Source organism: Hesperophylax consimilis, chromosome 26 (assembly GCF_061612785.1).
Source record: "Hesperophylax consimilis isolate HC1 chromosome 26, BYU_Hcon_1.0, whole genome shotgun sequence".
Lineage (NCBI taxonomy): Eukaryota > Metazoa > Arthropoda > Insecta > Trichoptera > Limnephilidae > Hesperophylax > Hesperophylax consimilis.
In genome coordinates this window covers 3,218,409-3,242,211 of record NC_142861.1, presented here as the reverse complement: position 1 = coordinate 3,242,211, position 23,803 = coordinate 3,218,409, and the positions used below count along the sequence as shown (strand labels likewise).

Sequence of the window (23,803 nt, the reverse complement as noted above, 5' to 3'; positions counted from 1 at the left end):
GTAGAATCATAACTGTAAAGCAGAAAATCTGTTTGTTTATTTCTGGAAAAGCAAAAACTCTCAAGCGCTTAAGCCCTGGCGTCTTGAATTTTTCATAGAAAATTTAGGTCAACACAACTATTTTCAGATAGCAAGTCATTTATTATTATTTAAAATATTTATTTATCTGTCAAATAAGATAATATGCCATTTTCGTTGACCGGGTATCCCATCAAAATGTCAATTAAACACACCTTTAAAAAGTGATATAAAGTCATGAAAAGTGATGAAAAAAAAACTATTTAACCTAGTTTTTGTTTCATCACTTTTCATGACTCTATACATATCACTTTTTAACCTCTCAGACAAAGACTTTTATCTACTATGTGTTCCTTTGAGAACTGTCAAAACGTGATAATTTTTGTGTTATTTACGAGTTTTGCTAAAAGCTTCATAACTCACGTTTTGGGAAACGTAGCCTCATTCTAAAAAATGTTTTGGAAAGATTATGAAATCCACTATCGCATTGTGTTGTAATACGTAAATATTTGCGTTTCTAAATATACATTTCATGAAAACGTCAAAAATATGTAAAAATCGCTTACAATTATTTCAAAGCTTTGAAAAATGTACTTTTTTCTGAGTATCATAAAGAAATAACACTTTATATATTGAAGAAATATAATTAAAAACTATTAGTCACCTCAAAATATTAACCGTTCAAACTAAAATATTTTTAATAAATTATTTAGAAACGCAATAAATTATGAACGAACAAGATGACAGATTCAATCGGCTTAGATAATGCAACTCTACGTTCCATAGATATTCTTGAATACAGACGCGTAGCGTTATTCATTATCGATACTCTGTTTTTTAAATCATGGCAATCCGTATACTAGTGATGGAAATAAATCGATTTTTGTAAAATCTCACGCGTTTACGTGAAAAGACGTTCTAATGTCTTGACCGCTATTATCATATTTACGTCTTTTGACGTTCTAATGTTCTGAGTTGTTAAAGGTGTGTTTAATTGTCATTTTGATGAAATATCATGGAACCGCCATTTTGTTACACATTTTAAAATTATTTAATAAGAAAAGAAAATATTAAGCCCCCACATTTCGAATTTCTACCGATTTATAACATATTTATATTTGAGGTTAAGTTCACAAGTTCCTAAAAATATATATGATGTTTTTAAAGATAATATCTATATATTTGTAGAAGTGAAACGGTAATAATATTAAATTCCCTCAATAGAAAAATATCGCAATGACACTTCTAGAGATAAACTGTTCAGTGAGTCACGATAATACTTTTTACAAACAATATTAAATCTTATTGATTAGTAAGTCCTATTCCTATGAGTCTCCGTATCTCTCTAGCATGAGTTTCCTGTAGGCGGGGTAGGCGTACATCATGGGGTTGTCCAGAGGCTCTTCGATCAGGAGCCGGCTGATGAAGGTCAGGGGGCAGAGGGGGATCTTGCGGGAGATGAGGTATTCCTGGTCGTCGTCGGACAGAGCCATTCGCTGGAGCTCAGCGATGCAGTGGGTAGCGTTGACTTCCTTCGTGTATGGGGGACTGGAAACATATTCTTACTATAAATTAAACATATTCTGAGGAAATACCTTGAATCAAACACTTAAACAAACTTAGTCAATATTCCAATCTTCATCAAAATGATCTTCAGACCAGTGCTAAGTTGCAATTCAGAGTGCCAGGCTCTCACCAAGAACAGTTAAGGAATTTTTTAAATTTTTCAAGGAAAGATCCTTATTATTAAAATGGTGGAATAGGTACAATTACGAGCCCTATCAATTAATAATAATGATTGGATTATTTGCATAGCGCCACTTTCGTGAGAAAATCACCTCAAGGGCGCTTAACAACTTAGTTTATACATTTAATGTATTCCTTTTGACTTAGACTTGTAACTTATTTCTTGTGGCTTATAACTAAGTTTAATAGCTAGTGACTTATATCTAGTGGTTTATAACTTAGATTAATGTCTAGTGATTTACAACTTTTAACTAGTAACTTAAAACTATTAAAATTGTTAGAAATAGCTATCATACAGATCAAGGTCCAGTAGTTTCGCAAAAATTCACATATGTCAAAGTCATCAAATGGCCATTCAGCCCATATTGTTTTTTGACGGTTGAATGCTTTACTAAAACCATAGATTTTGTCATTTATAAAACCCTATTTTATCTTTACAAATTGTAGGAAGACAGCGGGAGGTTGTAGCTCCGATGTCACGCCATCTAGAATAACAGTGTTGTAGGTCACCTAACATCCGCCACAGTGCCCCCTCCCGTCACAATTAGTCGCAACAGCGGGGGCCGGCGCGCGGGCAGCACATGCAGCAGTACCCGCAGGCCCTGGAAGGGAGCGCTGGAGCCCTGACTGCGCGCCTTGCGCCAACGCCGCCCGGCCAGAGCCACCTGCTCCTCCGTGGGGCCCTCCAGGGAGGGGAGGTTGCCCGAGGGGTTTCCCCATTCAAACGGCTCCTCCTGAAAATACAGGAATTGATTGATTAGTTTTATTTTCTAAACTTTTACTAAAATAACAATCAAGGAAACTTTTCTGTTGCATATCTGGATCTTAAATAATATTTATTTATTTGGTACGGAAAACATTACACAAATAAAATGATATATAAAATGATTTGACTGCGACTAGGAAGAATTTCCCATTTTAGGAATATCAATTATGAATGTATATGTACAGAGTTTTTCAATATCAGATGTAGTCAGTAATTTTCCTCTCATTTTGAAGGTCAAGTGTGAAAAATTTCATCATGAAGCATCAAAATTCTGCTTTAAAGGGCTTAAGGGGGATGATTTTCTCCGAGCAGTTGGGACTTTGTCTCTAAGCAATTGAGACTATTGTCTGCAAGCAGTTGGGACTATTGTCTCTGAGGTAGCAAGTTTTGCACTTGCTTTATTAACTTACATCTATAAACTTCCCCGCCTCCCCACAGCGCGGAATGTAGGAGGGGTGCAGCAACCAGATGCCGGCGGCGATGGAGGCCATGATTTTCTCTGACTTGGCGGGCTTGGAGTACAGCATGTGACTGACACTAAGGTCCAGCTCCGTGCCCTCGGTCACCGTGCCGCCCAACCGGTTTATGATGCTCACCAGATCGGCACGATTCTGAAAAAGAAAATTAAAATTTGCTGTACATTCAAGAAAAGATTAATTGAAGATAACCGTTCCAAACCCATACTAGACAACAACAATAAGGATAGCAACTCACTTTATAAGTATTCTTAAATGTCGGCGGTTGAAGAAATGATTATATTGGCACCCCTTTAAATATTGTCTATGTTTCTTGATATTGGTGATGGTTTGAAATATCAAAAACAAACCATCGCTTTTGTGCTCACCTTAGTTTAGACATCTGGAGCTGAAGAACGGGATGCGAATGTTGTGACTACCAGTTGATGTAAAAAGGCTTTGTTAAGCCTAAAATTTCTGACAATGTCTTCGTCCGTCAAATCAGGGAAAGAATCGAGTCTCAAAGCAACTGCTTCAGATTGCTCTACATTATGTATTACAAATTACAGCCAGTAAATCAACCATTATATGGGACCTTAAAACAACTTTGTAAAAATATACAATATTGGAAGAGCGCGTGGAAAATGATCTTGGATTAGGATACAAAAGACTAGATTTTGACAACCGTCGAAGACAATTCGGTGTCGACTAGTTCAACTCACTCGTTGCACAAGTGGAATGACTTTTGGCGTCTAAGTATGTACCTTCGACGAGACTGAAGAATAAGAAAGTCGACCAATGTATGTACTTTCAACGGCGATTTCTAGCGGCCTGAATTGGAACATCGAGCCGCATACCCCAGATGAACCAGGCAACTACTCAATATAGACAGTGCGAAACTATCGGGAAACTGCTACCTCAGGAGAGGCATGTAGCTGTTGGTAGTGGAAAAAACCAATAGATGCAAGAAATGTGAAGATGATGAAGACAATCCAATTCACCTATGGTGCCAATGTCCTGCCCTGGTGGGAGCAAGGCTCAGCTACCTGGGAAAACACATTGTGGAACCAGGAGACATAGCCAAACATCCAATGACCACCCTGGTAAACTTTATCAAAGGGACTTGGTTACCGTTAAAGCAGTGAGGTGAACTGGGAGATGGGCACAATGACTCTTGGGAACTATTAATAATAAAAACAAAAGGGGCTGGGTGACTATCAAAAGAATAACGAAAAACATGGGAGTTACAACAATAGTAAGTAACAGATGTATGTATATACTGGATTTACACAGAACGATAGGCCTTACATTGACATTCTGCGACAAAATGAACTTGTAGACTTTAGGCTGGTCCGCCTTTGTGGTAGGAAGAGCGGCAGCAGTGTGCGTCGTGTCGTCCCATCCCACCGTGTACGCTTGCGAATCGCTGCAACTAGATGGCGCCACTGAAACAACATAAAAATCATCAATCAACTACAGCGGTAGATACTCTCAGCATGGCCCTTGTGAAAGACCACCATCAAGAATTGAAACCTACTTGAAATGGCATTGGCCATGTTTAGCGAGTTAAATTTTACCACCTTAATTATTACATTTAACGACCTACTCGGCAGAGCGGTAAGTTTGAATTCCGAGTAGAGTTATCATCAATCATTCTATCATACTGATTTGTTATTATATCTGTTCAACTTGTTAAATTTGTGGAGATCTGGAAAGAATGCAAGGTGTTAGGTGGGAATACTGTTGTTCTACTGGTATTTCTATGGAAGATGCTACGAGAAACTAGCATCATTTATCCATTCGGCACCGGCGCTCGTTTGGGAAACACGCCAAACGCACGCCCAACATGAACACACATTTTTTTACATGAGAAAGGGTCATTTCTACGAGTGATTTTTGAGTTCAACATCTCGGCCGTGGAATGATTTGCCGGCCTCTGTGTATCCTCCCTCCTCAAGTCCCAGATTCACTCCTTCCTTTCCTCAAAAGATGGCACAGGCCTCGGTGGAGTTAATATTTTTAATAAGGCTGATGTGACCATAATGGTTAAGATTAAGAAAGGATCGCTTGAGTGTTAGGAGAATATATGATACGGAGATTAAACGTAGAAGTCGGGGATGCCTGAGGAAGACATGGTACGATAATAATTGTATACTTTGGTCATGTCAAGAGTCAGAATAACAGAAAAGTGTATGTGACGATGTATGAATTTGAAAAATCAAGGAGTGGGTGACGAGACAAAGTTGTGTGGCGGTCTATCCTTTCTGCATACTCCTGCATTGTCCCGCTGGCTTGTTGTTTGGTTAGTTACAAGTTTGGCGTAATCCTACCTGCAGAATCCACGTGACTCTTGGGTGATTCCACGGCAGGTGATGCAGTGTTGAGGTTCCTGGCCAGCGAGGACTGCGGGGTCCGGCCCGCGCTACTCTTCCTCGCCATGATGGAGGTCAAACGTGTGAGGCTGTTCTGCACGTCCATCTGTTGGGCCGATTTAATACTGCTGCTTTGCTCTGGTGTTGACGGAGTCTAAAATTATATAATAATTCTTTGAAACTGAGAGAAAGACGAGTGGTAGAAGAAAAATTCACATACATTTCAGGAGTGGAAGATGTGGCACAAGGATTTGTCAAGCAAATTAAATACTTGAGCTGGTTATCATCAAGATTACCTAATATGTATATTCAAGGGGGGGATCACGGTATGGTGGGGTAAAGAGTAACGTGTGACATGGTGCGATAATATTATTATCGTTTAATGAGCAGGCAACATTTTTTTTACATGAAACCACACAAGAGTCCCAACTACTCCCAACCTTTTATAGCCAGTGAGACAATATCATCCCCAATTGGGGTATGTTGTAAGGCTGAAGGTAGCGGGGAGGAGAAGGAGATAGGGAAGAGAAAGGTGGAGAAGTACCTGGCTATTCAGATGTGGTCACCAAACACGGCCAAAGCCATTTTAGGTAACGTTTCAATTCTGAATGGTGGTCTTGCACCAAGGCGATACTGAGAGTATCTTCCACTCTGAAATGTGCCGCAAATATACTATATATTATTTTAAATGAGTAAATTGTGAAATTACACAAATAAAATTTACCTGCGCACGCCGGAATCTGAACCCGCAACCTCTGGCTTGCTAGTCGAGAGCGTTACCCCTTGACCACAGAGGCTGTATGTTAATATAATTGAGTGTTTGGAGGATTGGTTATCATTGCCAGTGTAAATGGATTGATGGCTAAATGATTCTGCGGTTCTCCAAATCTGCAGAATCCGAGGTTGCGTGATTAATTTTAGTGTGAAATAACGAGAATTTGGATATATTCTAATTTAGTTTTTTATTTTAACAAAACTCACTTATAATAATTTTACGAAACAAATAATCGCGTACGCTAGAGGAGGTTTAGGGTCAACCCGACGGCAGGACTGCTGAAGACAGAATAATATTTATTACCGCGCGAAGTATCGCGCGCAGGTTTACAATGACACCAGCCTCACAAGAATGTGGGTAAAAATAATATTGTTGTTATTTTCGGGAGATGCAAACTCCCTATAATTTATCCAACAAGTGCTTGATTAATCTTTGAAACGCCGAGCTATTGTGACAAAAAATCCGTATGGTGCACTGGTTGAGTCTATTTTCATAATAACTTACTTGTTTTTGTCAAAATTATGTAAATCGTAGCTTACCAGATAATGTGTTTACATATTTTAAAAAGTTTTATCAATATTATTTCCTTGCCAAGCGAATAAAATTTATTTTAGTAAGCTAGGAGCATTTTTCGAGGTACAAAATCCCACGAAAAGAAAGTATGTTTTGACATTTCCGATAAGAAAGGCTTGCATTCTAGAAAAAAATGTTATATTGCCGATAAGCAATGCTGGCGCATAAGCGGTTGACCGAGGGTCGTGGTGGTGGCGGCAAAACACATTATCCTGTAAGTTTACAGTTCAGAATTGTTTAATAATCACCTGTTCTTCGTTGAGCTTCCTCTGCTTCAGTGGAGGGGTATCTTCAGAATCCTTAAAGAATTAAAAAATATTTTATTTTTGGAATAACTTTAGAGTAAACCTCAAATTGTAATATTTAATCATTGAAGACTTTAATCATTAATAAATAAATCCTGAATCCTTAAGGACGCATGAAAGAGATGTGGGCGCATCCATAAATTGAACCCAGGACCTCAGTCTTGTCAGCGCCTTGCTCTACCACTGAGCTAATTCGACCCTATCCTCTTCGGTCATATTTTAATTGTCCCAACGATTTTAGCTTTCAAATTTTATTATTAGAAAGAAACATATAATTTTTCAAATATTAAAATTTTTTTAAACATAATTTTTTTTTCTTGGCTTTTTCCAAAAAATAAACAAGCACATTTTATTAGACAAGTATTACAAACGTTATTATTACATCACTTTTTTGTCATTTCATACATAAATTATTCTTAAATTGAGGTCGGAAACTTTGGTTCCAGAAGAGGAACTTTTTAAATTCTTCTATGGTTTACTTGTGGATTTGAATAAAAAGCATGGTGTTTTCTCTTTCTAACACCATTTAGATCATATTCCTCACCATGATAGTAAGGGAGACACAATAATTTCTATGAAACCTATATGAGCTGTTCCCAAAAGTGAACAAATGAGGGGTTAACCGTTTCAAAACACTAAATAATAGCTTACGCTGGGCTGCAGTTGTCGACGGGCTTGGGGAGTTGAATCATTCTCATTGTATCGGGAGAAGAATCTCCGACTCAGTTCTGAGATTGGCTGAAAAAATACAAAAGTAAATTCAATATATATAAAATCAAATAAATGTTATCAAAAACAATACGATTCTTTTTTTAACCTTTCCCTTACTGTGCTAAAAAAATACACGCGTTCCGGTGCTGTGTAGTCAATACACATCTCAAAATAAGCGATTTAATATCGGACAAATATGAATATTCATAGCTAATCGATTATGTTTATTTATTTTATATCAAAAGTGATAATAATTGTAATTTAATTGCTGAAAACGTGAAAAAACCATCGGCAGATGCTAAATAAACGTGCGAGGAGTCCTCATCTAACGACGGTTTACGGTCGTAGGTATCGATGGTCTAAATTAAAAAATATAACTGTAGAAGTGTGGATGTCTCATATTCCCGCATAGCGAATTAAAGCGGGACATCAATAGCGTGTCATTTCCTCGCACACTCTTCGCGTATTAGTATCACACGGTTGATTGTTTTGGTGTATTTGTTCCCGATTTTTAACAAAAAAATTCAGATTTTTAATTAAATTTGAAAACTATGTAATATATTATGTAAGAAAGGTTTTAGTTGGTACGCCTGCCTTTTGAATGTGTAAGAGCGAGATGACAGATAGAGGTATAAAAGATGACGGATGCATCTGCTCGCTCTCTTTTCCAAACAGACAGCTCAGAAGATAGAAGTAGTCAATCTGTACTAAATTGTTAAATAAACATTATATTCGACACGCGTTCTATTATTAAGTACCACTAAGTCTGTAAATAACAGTGGCGCAGCCTACGGAAATCGTAAAACCATCGATTAAAAGAATCGACGCGCGAGATTTCGCACGAAAAAAAATATGCGATATTGTCGGAATAAGCTCGGATTGCAACATATTGTTCGGGTCGGTAAAAAAGGCCGGACCAAAATTATTGTTCTTCACTGGAAGGAGTGAAGAAGAAGAAGAAGCCACTGGAGCCAGCCAGCTTCTCGGAAGGGGGAAGCACGGGAGGGTCCAGGGTGTCAAGCGGCAGCATCTCCGAGGGTCAAAGGATCGGAGGGGTCCGGGCCACAAGAGTGGTCTGGGGCAGCCATCAGCAGCACCGAGGGTCAAGGATCGGTGTTACCAGGTCTTAGGAGCGGTCTGGGAAGAGCCATCCAGCCAACAAGGGTCAAGGAGCGGTTTCCTGAGAGGGTCCAGAGAGCAGATTGGAGAGCGGAGAAATCTCATTGGGAAGTTTTTTTCTGTTTTTCTTTTCTTGTCTTGTGGGTACCATCTGGGCAGAGGAAGCATGGAGTCAGGATTGGGGTCCTTCAGTTTGCGTGACGGTAACTGGGAGAACTTCAAGGTCCGTCTCGAGCAGTATCTCCTTGTGAATGATGAAAAGTACGCATCGGATGTTAAAAAAAGAGCTATTTTCCTAAATGCTTTGCAAGATGATTGTTTTTCTCTACTGGTAAATTTGTGCATTCCAAAAAAAGTAACAGAGGTTGATTTAAAAGATTTGATATCTAAGCTCAATGAATACTGTTGTACTACAAAATGTTTTTTTGAAGAAAGATCGCAGTTCTATTCAGCTAAACAAAGGAATGACGAATCAGTTCGCGATTTTGCTGTTCGTTTAAAATCTCTTTCTAGCAATTGCAAATTCGGGAATAGTTTTTCAGAGAAATTAAGGGATTTCTTTGTATTAAGTTGTAAACCCGGTAAGATTAGAGAAAAATTATTTCTCGATAGTGAGTCATATACTTTCGAAAAATGTGTGCAAGTAGCAGAGTGTATTGAACTTGTAGCTTCAACTCAATCTCAATCAGCTGTTAACAGAGTTTTAGCTAATGTAAAAGACAGCGGAGGTCGTGTTTCACCTAATACGCATGTGAAAAACAGAGATGGATATAGTTTCAAGCGAAACGGTAGCTATAATCGGGCACGTTCACCGTCGCATCAAGTTACAAAGCGTAATTGTACGGTTTGTGGATATCATAACCACACGGCGGTAGAATGTAGATTCAAAAATTATGTATGTAAAATTTGTGGTACTAAGGGTCATTTGGCAAAACAATGTAAACATGTAACAACACGTAAAAACGTGAATACTTTGTTATCGGATGGAATGGTTGGTGATGTACTAAGTATTGAGCCATATTATATAGAAGTTTCACTCGACGGAATAAATAATAAATTCATGGTAGATTCTGGAGCATCTTGTAGCGTAATTCCCGAAGAGTGTTATTTCAATAAATTCAGCAGTATTGAGTTAACGCACGAAAACGTGAGCTTACGGAGTTTTGACAATACGCTCATTGGTGTGGTAGGTACTTTCACACCGAAACTAGAGTTTAACGGCTTAAGCCACCCACTCAAAATTATTGTTGTCAGTAGCTCGTCTCTCTCTATTTTAGGACGTGATTTCATGAATCTCTTTAACGTGGGAATAACTGGGATCGTTAATTGTGTAAAACAAAATACATTAAAGTAGCGATTAGTAAAAAAATTTCCAGAAGTTTTTACGGATAAATTAGGAAAGTTTAACAAGTACGAAGTGAATTTAACGTTAAAAGATTCTGCCACTCCGATATTTCGTAATCACAGAATAATGCCGTTCGCTTTGAAGGAAAAAGTTGAAAGCGAATTAGATAATTTACTTTCAAACGGTATTATAGAGCAAGTTCAATATAGTGATTTCGCGAGTCCAATTGTGCCGGTGATCAAGAAAAATGGTAGCATTAGATTATGTGGTGATTATAAATCTACAGTAAATAATCAGTTATTAATTGATAAGTATCCGTTACCTAGAATTGAGTAATTATTGACCAAAGTGAATGGAGGCAAGGTTTTTGCTAAAATTGATCTAAAATCCGCATATAACCAGTTTGTTTTGAAAAAGGAGTGTAGACGTTTCACAACAATCAATACCCACTTGGCATTATTTCAGTATAAACGGTTAGTGTTTGGGTTGTCACCAGCGCCAGCAGTTTTTGCTAAAGCAATGGCAAATTGTTTATCAGGATTACGGAACATGACGTTCTACTTGGATGATATTATTGTGATAGGAAAAGATGAAGTCGACTTAGAAAAAAACGTGTGTCTCGTTTTAGAGAGGTTAAAAAGTTGTAATTTAACGGTGAATAGTGAAAAGTGTGAATTCAATTTAAAAGTTATTGAGTTTTTAGGTTATAAAATAAGTGAGCAAGGGATTCAACCGTGTCAGCGGAATAAAGAAGCCATTTTAAACGCATCAAGCGCCTAGTGATTTAAATAAATTGAGGAGTTTGTTAGGTATGGTTAGCTATTATCGTAATTTTATTCCAAACATGGCAAACATATTGTCACCATTATACGATTTACTTAAAAAAGATGTTAAGTTTCAATGGGGTACGGAACAACAAAACAGTTTTGCGATAATAAAAAAAATATTAACTTCGGATAGGATTTTAACGCATTTCGACGAAAATATTCCTGTGAAACTTGTCACGGATGGGAGTTTGAATGGAGTCGGAGCAACGTTAATCCACGTCTTTAAAAACGGCGTAGAAAGACCAATAGGGTTTGCAAGCAGAACTTTAAATAAAGCGGAAAAGAATTATTCGATTTTGGATATTGAAGCAACAGCTATAATTTTTGGGATTAAGAAGTTTTATCAATATTTGTACGGCAGAGAATTTATTTTAGCTGTAGATAACCAGCCTTTGGTCAGAATTTTCGGTCATAATAGAGAAATTCCTAAAATTGCGGCGTCAAGATTACAGCGTTATGCAGTTATGTTAGGATCGTTCAATTTTACGATTGAATACGTAAAATCGAAAAATAATTGTTCAGACTTTCTGAGCAGGTGTCCAATTGAAAAGGTTAGCTGTGAAGATAATATAGAGTCTGGTTACATTAATTATTTTGAAAATAACGGGTTTAATTTGTCTTTAGACGTGATAAGAAGTGAGACCGAAAAGGACGAAATTTTAAGTCAAGTAAAACAGTTTCTTATCGAGGGTTGGCCAGCATCAGTAAAAAAGGCACAAAATGTTAATTTTATTAGAGTTTTCTGGGAAAAAAGGTTAGAATTGTCATTGATAAATGGGTGTATTTTGTATCAACATAGAGTTGTTATTCCTGAGTCTTTAAGACAAGAAGTTTTAAAGATGTTACACAGATCTCATTTAGGGGTTTTTAAGACTAAAGGCATTGCAAAAAGTTTTGTCTGGTGGCCAAAAATTAATCAAGATTTGGAGAAAATAACAGAAAATTGTAGAGATTGTTTAGAAATTAAACCAGAATCACAAAAGAGTTCATTAGCAGTATGGCCTTATGAACCTGAAGTATGGTTCAGGGTGCATATTGATCATGGTAGCTTACATAATAAAAACTTTTTAACTGTGGTAGACTCTTCTTCGAAGTGGATCGAGTGTCTGGAAGTAAACAGTCTGTCTTCAAAAGAAAATATTGAAGTACTTCATAGATTATTTTCACAATTTGGTTTTCCAGCAACTTTAGTTAGTGATAATGGTACGTGTTTTTGTTCTGAGGATTTTGAAAATTTTTGTAAGAAAAATGGGATAGAACATATCACTAGTCCAGTTAACCACCCGAGTAGCAATGGGCAAGCTGAGAATGCTGTTAAAACCTGTAAAAATTTTCTTAAAAAAAATTTGTAAAAATAATAGATTTCCTTCAGATTATAAAGAAAAGTTAGGTAACTTTTTAACAGACTATAGAAATACCGTTCATGCAACAACAGGGTGTGAACCATCTGTATTATTAATGGGAAGGAAAATTAGAACAGTATTCGACTCTCTGATTCCTAGGAAGGTTGATGAAAGAACGAATAGTTCAGGTTCTACTCGACAACACGAAGTAATGCAAAAGGTTATTCAGAGTCAAGTCAATCAGAAAAGACAATATAAGGGTAGAAATAAGTCAGATTTGAATGTAGGTCAGAAAGTGATGACTAGAGATTTCAGAGCTCAGGGTAATAGGTTATGGGTCCCTGGGGTTATTGTTGAAAAAAAAGGTAGCAAAATATATTTCATAAAAATTAACAAGTCTAATATGGTGTGGAAAAGACATTTAGACCAGATTAAAAAATTACATGTTTCATGGCAGGAGGGAGATAAGCCGTAATTCGGTACGTCTGACACAATGGAACTGTCGACGGATGAAGTAAATCTCTCAGGTATGTTACGTAATAGAAGTGTCTCTAATACTGTTTCTCCATGTTTCAGATCTAACCCGTGGCAGGGAAGACTTCGTCCAAGATGAGGGTACTTCGCAGTCCAGGAGGAGGAGTGGACGGACGACGAGACAAGAGAAGGGAAGCAGAAAGAACGCGGCATATGATAGTTAATTTTTAAAAAAATGTTGTGTTAATTTTTTAGAGAATGAAATAAAATTGTAATATGAAATATGTAGTAATAGGGTATAATATAACTAGCTAGGGGCATTCAATTTTAGTAGGGGAGGATGTAAGAAAGGTTTTAGTTGGTACGCCTGCCTTTTGAATGTGTAAGAGCGAGATGACAGATAGAGGTATAAAAGATGACGGATGCATCTGCTCGCTCTCTTTTCCAAACCGACAGCTCAGAAGATAGAAGTAGTCAATCTGTACTAAATTGTTAAATAAACATTATATTCGACACGCGTTCTATTCAGTGGCGGCTCGTGACTTTTGGGTGTACTAGAGTGCTAATATTATAAAAAATGGCATTTCTGATGTTGTTATAGCTTAAAATGATTTTTTTTTTTTTTTTCGAAAATCGATTTTTTGTATGAAGATTTTCAGGAAATTTCAGTATAGCCGTGCGCCGCACGGAATTCCTGAAAATCTTCATACAAAAAATCAATTTTCGAAAAAAAAAAAAAAATTGTTTTCAGCTACAACAACATCAATTAAGCCATTTTTTGTAATATTAGCACTCTAGTAACCCAAAAGTCACGAGCCGCCACTGGTTCTATTATTGAGTACCACTAAGTCTGTAAATAACATATTATTTTTTAATTCAGTGCATAAATGTATAACGGAGGAATACCTAAAATCTGAACCCAGAATTTATTATATTTATAGAGTTATTAAAGTTATTAGAAGCAATGTGTAGTAAATACACACCACAGATAAGTAAAGGTTAATAAGTTATTAATATTCCAATTTATTTGCTAATTTTAATACACTTGCTTACTTCAATTTATTTGCTTATTTCAATTTATTTACTTATTTCAATTTGTTTGCTTATTTCAATTTATTTGCTCATTTCAATTTATTTACTCATTCAATTTATTTGCTTATTTCAATTTATTTATTATTTCAATTTATTAGCTTATTCTATTTATTTGCTTATTTCAATTTATTTGCTTATTTCCATTTATTTGCTTATTTCAATTTATTTTTATTATAAACATGAAAGGTCTCGTACATCACAATATGACCGTTGAAAATTTCCAGTGTCTTTTTGCTTATGATAGCAGTATAGGTATACTGAATATGATTTGCTTGTAGGGAATGTAGAACTTACCGTGTCTTTGGGCCCATTCTTAGTGCTAGGAGCGGGAAGCTGTTCGCAAAATTGCCAGAGTTTCTTTTTGGACTCAGCGGACATGTGGCCCGTGTTGGGGCGCAGCAGGCGGCCAAATGGACTCTCTGGTGTCGCCATCTCTATTTCAACTGCAAAAACAATACATTTGTATGATCATCATTACTTTGTTAAATATGTAGCTATTTAATGCATACCTACAAATACAGGTGTATCGGCATGTACCCAAAAGAATTGCCAGCAATTCGTGTGCACATTTGAAGTAAAAATGTATGTCATTTTTCTATCCAATGATATTTATTTTCAACTAGCTGTACCCCACCATGCATTGTTGTGGCTCAGTCTGTCTATGCTAATAGAGAAATATAGCGCATTTTGCTTTCGCGCCCAACAGTTGGTGCTGTTTTATCATAAAAGGGCATGTTTTTATCGGTCACGGATAACATCTATTTAATATAGGTATATAGAAACACATGCATATTCTAATGCAATATTGTGTCAAAATTTCAAAGTAATTTGTGAAGAACTTTCGGAGATTAAAGATTTTGAACAAACAAACATTTTATTTATATAGATTAAAAATAAGAGCGTCACCACTGATCACACTGCTACAGTTTGCAACGGATCACGAGATACGCGCTCTGTTTTGTCTGTACAGTGTTGCTGGAACAAGACGGAGTGCGTATCACGTGGTGCATTGATATATTTATCACTGAAGACAATATTAATGACAGAAAAGACAGAAAAAGATTTAGTCGTATATAGGAATTGAACCCAGGACGTCTTCCTTGCCGGGGAAGTGCTCTGACCCTTATGCTAATTCGACCATATCAACTTACGTCATTTTTAACTGTATCATGCTTCGACTGATTGCTACCAACATTATCTTTATTTTCTTAATGCATATTTTTTGGCTGCTATCTTTATGTAATGAAATGCTTTTTTGTAAGTAAGATTCTACGCAAACTAAATGCAATCTAGATAGTGTCTTGGATAAATATACACATTTTTTGTATTTGCTTTCAAGCATGTGAACTTTTAAATGGCCACGTGTGTTGGCAGTGCTTACATGGGTTCCTGGGTGTCTTGATGGGATCGGACGGCATCTCTCCTCGCTTGATGGCCTGCAGCCTCCTCCGAGAGGTCGGACTGAAGAGGGCGAGGTTTGGTGTGGAGAGGGCATTGTCCATCGGTGGGGTGCTGACACTTTCATCTTAAAACACACATATTTTCGATGATTAACAAGATGCACACAGTATGGTTTAGGCAAAGATATTAGAAGAACGAGATATGCTATGTTGGCCGCCGGACCGTAGCCGGAGTACTACCTAATTAGGGTACTTTGAACGGTATCGGGACGTGTACGCACAGAAATCTGTTCTATGTATTAGTGCGGATACCTTAGCGCAAGCAAAGGTGTGCAGTAGTATTGGTGAACAAAACCGGCGACACTCGGCAAAACAATTCCACTCAGTACGAACTGCGCATAGCACATCTCGTTCTTCTAATATCTTTGGGTTTAGGGAATTCTTTAGAAAAAAGCTAGTAATTAGGTAGCTCCGGGAATCCAGCATGGTCAAATCGATAACTTAACAATAGCAGATCGATAGGCTTAACTCGTGATGATTTTGAATTGATTTCCCAACTAATAAATTAAAGAAAGTCAAAATATGAATAAATTGACAAAATTGAATACTCACTGTAAAATACAATTTTTTTTTTTTTTTTGTTCTCCATTGCTTATTTCACTAGGGATTTCCTGTGTCGAGATGAGCAGTTTTACAATTATATTTAATCAAATAAGTACATCACTAAACATATACAGATGTATCAAATACAGGGCTCCTAAGGTGATTCATGACAGAAGCCACGACATGGGCAATCCAAAATCAGCACTCTCAGCCAGTGTGGAATTTTTTACCATTTTCTTGGATAGATTCAACGAACCTATAATTTTTATATTTTCGTTGAGCATATCATAAAGCAACGGAGCTTTATAAGAAAAACTCCTTTGTCTAAAGGAAGTTCTTGTATTCACCGGCTGATACATTAAAGAAGAACCCAATCTAGTGTTGCGCACTAGATTGCGCACATGTGATCTTTTGGCAGTATCATTGTTGTTGAAAAATTTACAGAGAATCTGTATTATATACAACTGCCTTGGCCTACATTGGCAGTCCGCATGCACTTTTGACACCAAAAATGGAGTTATGTAATTGGTTAATGAGGTATTTAGTCATAACTTCCTGAATACCGTTTCTCCAATCTCCAACAGATTCAATTGATCGCATATCCAGTCATAGACTGCCTCCTAAAATATAGTAGAAGAAGTTGGGGACGCACGAGGAAGACATGGCACGACCAAGTGAATCAGATACTTGAGTCGGGCCATGTCAAGAGTCAGAATAATAGAAGAGTATGTATGAGACGATGTATGATTGTGAATGAGGCAAGGAGTGTGTGCCAAGACCGAGTTGTTGTCCATCCTCCGTCTGTCCTCTCTGCCTGCCCCTGCGGTGAAACGGCGTGATGGTTAGTTAGTTAGTTAGACTACCTCCTTTCATTAACTCTTAAACCCTACCACTCTGGGAATGTAATTATTCCTACCACGGGGTACTGCAGTACCCCGCGCAAAAAGAATGAATAAAATAAAAGTCTTTGATATTTTTTAAAATATGATTTTTATTATGGCAAAGTAATAAGAAAAGACAATAAAATTTATTAATAAAAACTAATAGACATTTTTGTCGTTACATGGAGGACAGATTTTGTATTGATGGTCAACGCAAATATGGCGGCGACAAGTGTTACAGACAGATCGAGATTTTCTGTCCTTTGTGCGCGGACAAAAACAGCAGCGACCAGGTTTGAGATTATTAGAGACCGGCCTATGATCTTCACTAGGAATATTCAAGACTGCACGTATAGTTTCTCTGATATCCCGGGGTAAACTTTGCTATTGTAATTTTGCTCTCATATGAGGCTTTATGAGTGCCATTGACAAACTCTTAAGAAATTTATGCCGCTTGGTTATTTTCTCTTCATCAATGTTAGTTAACAGCTTGAATAAGACCCAAGAGTTGACAATAACGGTATTTAGCAACCCGTAAAAGAGACACATGGGCCACCTTTTGATGTTCCTGGACGTCGAGTATTTCTTACAAAGTTGGTCGAACACATCCACCCCGCATTTGGTTTTATTATAGAAATGTATTATTTCTGGAAGGTACACTTCATTATCCTTTTCAGGGCTGTCATGCATGGTGGACAGCATGATTACAATTTTCTTTTTAGCTGACTTCAGAGGACAATACGTCAAAAGTGTGAGAGGTCCGTCGTAGGCAAACATTGATGTGCATCTCTCTCGATTTTTAGTGTCCAAGAAAACAGGAAAATTTTCTCGTTTATTCTTCTTTACAGTTCCAACTAATGTTATACCTTTTTCCAGTAACTTCTTGGCTTTGGATATAGACGTGAACCAATTGTCACATGTCAGGTTTCTGTTAAGACGTTAATAGGTGGGTGCAACAAAATATTGCGGCGAGGCATTCTTGAGCGAGAAGGCTTAACACCAGTCCACTTTTGTCGATTATTATGACTTTTTCCATACATAACTAATGGAAAATCAACCAAGCGCTTACCGTCTTCATTTATACCAACCCAGTAATTGTCAGGCACTAAATACTCTTCATCTCCTTCCACACTATCTTGATCACTGTCTTCACGAGGTGCAACTTCAGAATGGTCGCGGAAATCCTCGATAACACCGTCGGGCTCATCTTCTGAATCTTCTCCTAGGTTGAGCTCTTCGTGCTCAGATACCAACAAAGCAGCTGCAATTTAACCCTCCCCCCCCAAGACTTCGAGTCTGGGATGCCATATTTGAAAACAATACAGACACCTCATTACACTGCATACACTGTCATTACATTCATAACACATTATTAGTCCATGAATGTCTCGTTATTGGGCGCAGACCCTCCCTATCAAAACTGTACTCCATAACCATTATCACAAAGTAAAGTTAATCATAAATAATGTGTAAACTTACCAGAGAGATGTCGAAAAACACCTTCAGTAATTCAAGTATAACTGGAAGGAAGAACTAACAGTATTCCTACCACGGGGTACTGGGGTACCCCGGAACACCTGTGGACGCGAATGCACTTGCCGGGCGGTGACGGCTTCCTGACGTACTTACGCGCCAATTATCGAGAGTAGATAAGCTTGAGCGATTTTTGCAACAGTGCAATATTGTTAAAATTGTTGATATTTTAAACACCAGGGGGGTACTCCAGTACCCCAGGTAGGGTTTAAGAGTTAATAAGCATAACGAACGACATTATTCAAAAATTTTTGTATATTGACAGTTAACCGAAGCTTATCCAAGACGTCGCGCTTAATCAGGCGGCTTTTGTCCACCGGCTGTCGGAATTGTGAATGACCGTGCTATAATAATACATATTATTACCGATTAATAACCATAGATGATGGCTTTAGTTGACATGGTATTGATGTGCTAGATATCCAGGTTGCAATTGCAATACGATAACTATCATACAGAATTAACAAAGTTACATGAGGGGTTGCCAATAAATCAATAGAATTTCCTTACTGTTTAACTTGAAGTCTTTGCATAATTCTGACACCCTCTTGGGCGTCTCTTGGGAGTCCGAGCCCAACAGACCCTGCCGATTGAGAGCTATGAATCTGGACGCTGGTGACATCTCTGTTGATCCACCTGAATTAAAATCATCAGCGGTTGATTTAAAACTTTATATATTATTAGTTCAGGTGATGTACAAACAAGGGAATCTGAAAGGAATGCAAAAAGATTGGATACGACAGTTGTAAGTGATAGTTTCTTCTTCTTATGGTGACCTCTGCTATCGGAGGTTGGCTATCATTAGGACATTCTTTCCCCTGCAGGCAGCAGCCCGGAACAACTCTGCGGAACTGCACTTGTATAACGTAGATTACAAGCCACGAAGTGCGGTATCATCCTATTCTTTTTCTTTTATAAGTGGTATGTAATAATAAGTGGTATGTAATAATAAGTATTAAGTAATAATAAAGCTGAAAAACTGTAAAAACTATGTGGAACAGTACTTGTACCAATCATGTATGTTACGAAGCCACGAAGTGAGACATCTTCCCCTATTTTGTCTTGTAAGTGGTAGGTAATATTAAGTACAGTAGAACCTCGTTAATTCCAAATCCACGGGACATCAAAAATCAAATTTCGAATTAACCTTTTAAACGCGTTAATTTGCTCCGTTTTATCTATACCCGTACGCGGTACATATTTTCAAATACCTATGCATGCAATTAAATGTCAAATTATAGCATTCTGGCATGATTTATTGGACTATATAGACAGAACAGATTATTCTCCACAATATGAAAACAAATCCTCGTGTGTCAACACTCTTAGATGTTTATAAAAACAAAAACATACAATTTCATACAAAGACGTACCGTATCTTTTGAATGTGGTCCCGCCATTCACTCGGCGTCATAAATAAACCACTCTCGGTGTGTGTGTACTTAGGCCACTGTGTTTATAGACACAAGTGGGACACCATGATCACTTATCATTCTTAGTTATGAAAAGTTGTGAATGACAAACTAGTACTAACGCCATCCGTTGACAAAAATGTAAACTAAAGGACTAAAAGGCGCGAAGAGGCGCACTTGGTTATCGATCTTTTTTTATTAAATACAATTTTATTTTTGAGAAATTCTTGTAGATGTCAGCATCGTGATAGTTCTACAAATGTCCAAGTGAGCAAGAAATACATTTATGACGAAAGAGAGCGGGAATATCGGCCGTCAAAGTTGCCGTATCAACTGTTGATACAGCCGCGTGTGAGTATAGACTTTTTGCCGTAACAACAGTTGATACGGCCGCGTGCAAAGAGTTAACGAATTCCCACGAAATTCGAAATTTTATGAAAAAAAAAAAAAAAAATACGCCGAAAATCGATTTTCTCGGCCGCCTCTTCAAATCCGGGTGGAATTTTAGCTGTAAATTCGTATTAATACCAATTATTTCTTTATTTTCGCGGACGATTACCTTAGCGGCGGGCCCTTTAAATTCAGATAGTCGCAATAAATTCGTAAAAATGCTATATATTTACGGGTGAATCGAGATTTCGCTGCCGATTTCGGTCGCGGCCTACCCTTTAAATTGAGATATTCGTAAAAATACGATATATTTCCGCGTAAATCTAGATTTCGCGGTAATTTTCCGTCGCGGCCGGCCCTTTATTTCAAATATCCGAATTTAAATTCGTAAAAATACGATATATTTCCGCGTAAAACGAGAATTCGCGGCCATATTCCGTCGCGGCCGGCTCTTTAAATTCAGATATTTGAAATAAATTCTCAAAAATATGATATATTTCCGTGTAAATCGAAAATGCGCGGCCGATTTACGTCGCGGCCGACACTTTAAATTCAGATATTTGATATAAATTCGTAAAAATATTCTATGTTTCCGCGTAAATCGAATTTTATCGGCAGTTTTTGGTCGCGGCCGGCCTTTTAAGTTCAGATATTTGAAGTAAATTCGTAAAAATATGTCATATGAATGCGCAGCCGATTTATGTCACGGCCGACACTTTAAATTCAGATATTTAATATAAATTCGTAAAAATACTTTATGTTTCCGCGTGAATCGAAATTTTTCAACCGATTTCCGTCGCGCCGTATTTTTTAACTCGGATATTCGAAGTAAAGTTAGTAAAAATACGATATATTTCCGCATAAATTGAAATTTCGCGTCCGATTTCCGTCGCAGCGGGCACTTTAAATTTCAGATATTCGAAATAAATTCATAAAAATACGATATATTTACGCGTAAATGGAGATTTCGCGGCCGATTTCCGTCGCAGCGGGCCATTTAAATTCAAATATTCGAAATAAATTCGTAAATATACAATACATTTACGCGTAAATCGAAATTTCGCGGCCGATTTTCGTCGCGACCGACCCTTTAAATTCAGATATTTGGTGTAAACTCGTAAAACTACGACATATATCCGCGTAAAACGTATTTTCTCGGCCCTTCAAACTCGGATATTCGAAATAAATTTTGAAAAAGTACGACATTCCAGTGTAAATCGATTCAGATTTACAAAATAATAATACTAATTAGGACGATGTATAACCACGTAAAAATACATTTTTCGGCGTTTTACCGCCACGGCTGACTTTTAGATTCAGATTTACGAAATATTATGATTTATTTTCGCAAAAAACAATTTTTTTCGAATTACACGAACAAATTTTCGTGCGCGGACAAAAATTAATTTTGAATTACGAATTAACGAATTTCGAATTAAAAAAATTTTTGTATGAAAAAATTTTTCTGCAGAAATTTTTTTGGCGAAAATTTCGAATTACGCGTTTTTTCGAATTATCGGGGTTCGAATTAACGGGGTTCTACTGTAGTAGGTAATAATAAGTGGTAGGTACTAATAAGTGGTAGGTAATAATAAGGGGTAGGTAACAATAAGTGGTAGGTACTAATAAGTGGTAGGTAATATTAAGGGGTAGGTAACAATAAGTGGTAGGTAATAATAAGTGGTAGGTATTAATAAGTGGTAGGTAATTAAAACAGTTGACTGACCTAATGACATTATCCCCTTTGCTTTCGGTGTATTGTCTGAACTTGCACTCGTTTTAAAAGGCAAACCATTTACTACATCACTGACAACAGTTCTATCCGATTTATCTCCGTTTTCTTCCGCAGCATCAGACAATCTCTCCCTCATCAAGATATCCTGGGCTCTGGTCATGTGATTATCATCAGCTGGGTCATTGTCATCATAATCATCAGCTGATTTGTTGGCGGGGGCTGTGGATGTGGGTATTGTCTTGTCTCTAGACAGGTTTTCTTTGTTGTTGTCCTGTAGGTAAGTGTTTTCATTTTCAGCGACGGTGGTTTCTGGTTTTATAACTGAGATATCTTCCAGTTTCCAAACAGGTTCTGTAATATTAAATAGAAATATAAATAACCATATCTTTCAATTAGCTAAAAAGAGATTTGATAATCGAAGCAAGTGCGGTGAGTTCCTGGCAAATCCGCTACGGATTCTCTGGGTTAAGGAGGGGTATATGACATTCAATAATTCCCTGCATTATAGAGCATAGTTCAATAATACCGCGCTTTAACCCGTCAGGCTAATTTGTTCGCTTATGGGAACAGCTCATATGGGTTTCATAGAAATCATTGTGTCTCCCTTACTGTCATGGTGAAAAATATGATCTAAATGTGTTAGAAAGAGAAAATACCATGCTTTTTATTCAAATCCATAAGTAAACTATAGAAAATTTTTAAAAAGTTCCCTTTCTGAAACCAAAGTTTCCGACAAAAAATTTATGAAACTTTGTGAATTTTTTACTAATCATTTTTATTTTATGAAATGGCAAAAAAATTGAGGTGACAACAACGTCTAAATAAATTTGTCTAATAAAATGTATTGTGTGTTTTTTTTTTCATTATCAGTAATTTTAGTTGCAAGCAGCAGCATTGATGCCCAGTGCAGCGGAGCATGTGCGTGAAACTCTACGTACACGAGCGGAACACCCGTTCACAGTTGATGTTGGCTTCACGAGAACGGGTCTTCGACACCTAAGACGGCTCGTATGAGGAACGAGTTACCGGCATCTGTTTTTCCTCCTTCATATAATACTGGCCTCTTCAAGACTCGCATTAATAAATCCCTTTCTACAGCGCCTACCTTACCCCACCTCACAACGCAGCCTAGCTCCTCTGCCTTTACATTGTACAGAACAGGGGCGCTCTTGTGGAGAAACACATAAAAATAAAAATAAATTAAGTTAATATAAACATAAGGTGAAACATTTTTATGTTTGCTTTCAAAATTTCAAAAATTATATTTTTACTTCAGTAGTAATGCGTACTAGAATATTCTGAAATGTTCGCCCATGCAAAACGCATTGTATTAGAACCTGCTAACAAAGCATCGTAGGTATGGCGCATCTACCTACACGCCGGAAGATTCTCGATTCACGGGTGCCTATAAAAACGGGCAGCATCGAGAGGTACTTAGTCAGTCAATAATCAGCAGTTACCAGCGAGTGCCCACTGCGAGAGCGAGCTGCCGTTACTCCACCGCGCCGCTACAGACCACGGACCTACCCACTACGCCCGGCGTTACACGGACCTTAAAGGAGAGGCTACGAATTATCAACTCCATGGGATTATAATTAGCGCCCTGGCCTTGAATATCATCCCTGGCCTGCACTCCCCACACGCCTAGACCCTGCGACACCTTCGCCGGCCTGCATCTCCCACACATCTGCCGACCAGGTCAATCATACCTTCGGCATTCTGTTTCACAATGGAGTACCCCGAAGACTTATTGTCATCCCTGGACACGTCCGGTCTCCACCAACGCGATGTTGGGCTACCGACTTTATCGCTTCGACCATTCCACCAAAGTAATCGCAGCTTACACCTGGTGTGATCTTCGGCCCGGAGAATTCACCATCGATTTACATTTACTAATTACATCATCGGTCTGGAGTCATCTCACAACT

General features: G+C 37.6%; 1 protein-coding gene across 1 annotated transcript in view; it reads right to left on the bottom strand.

Moving 5' to 3' along the window:
* The window catches only part of mus101 (mutagen-sensitive 101), a 51,380-nt gene continuing 27,577 nt past the window's right edge, over nt 1-23,803 (bottom strand). The window contains exons 15-25 of the mRNA XM_089647568.1: nt 21,867-22,226; nt 18,849-18,974; nt 15,303-15,446; nt 14,216-14,364; nt 7,662-7,748; nt 6,954-7,004; nt 5,316-5,511; nt 4,294-4,430; nt 2,941-3,141; nt 2,275-2,498; nt 1-1,566 (exon numbers count right to left, since the gene is read on the bottom strand). Of these exons, the coding sequence (XP_089503694.1) occupies nt 1,344-1,566; nt 2,275-2,498; nt 2,941-3,141; nt 4,294-4,430; nt 5,316-5,511; nt 6,954-7,004; nt 7,662-7,748; nt 14,216-14,364; nt 15,303-15,446; nt 18,849-18,974; nt 21,867-22,226 (1,898 nt within the window). The 3' untranslated portion in view covers nt 1-1,343. The remainder of the gene's footprint in view (nt 1,567-2,274; nt 2,499-2,940; nt 3,142-4,293; nt 4,431-5,315; nt 5,512-6,953; nt 7,005-7,661; nt 7,749-14,215; nt 14,365-15,302; nt 15,447-18,848; nt 18,975-21,866; nt 22,227-23,803) is intronic.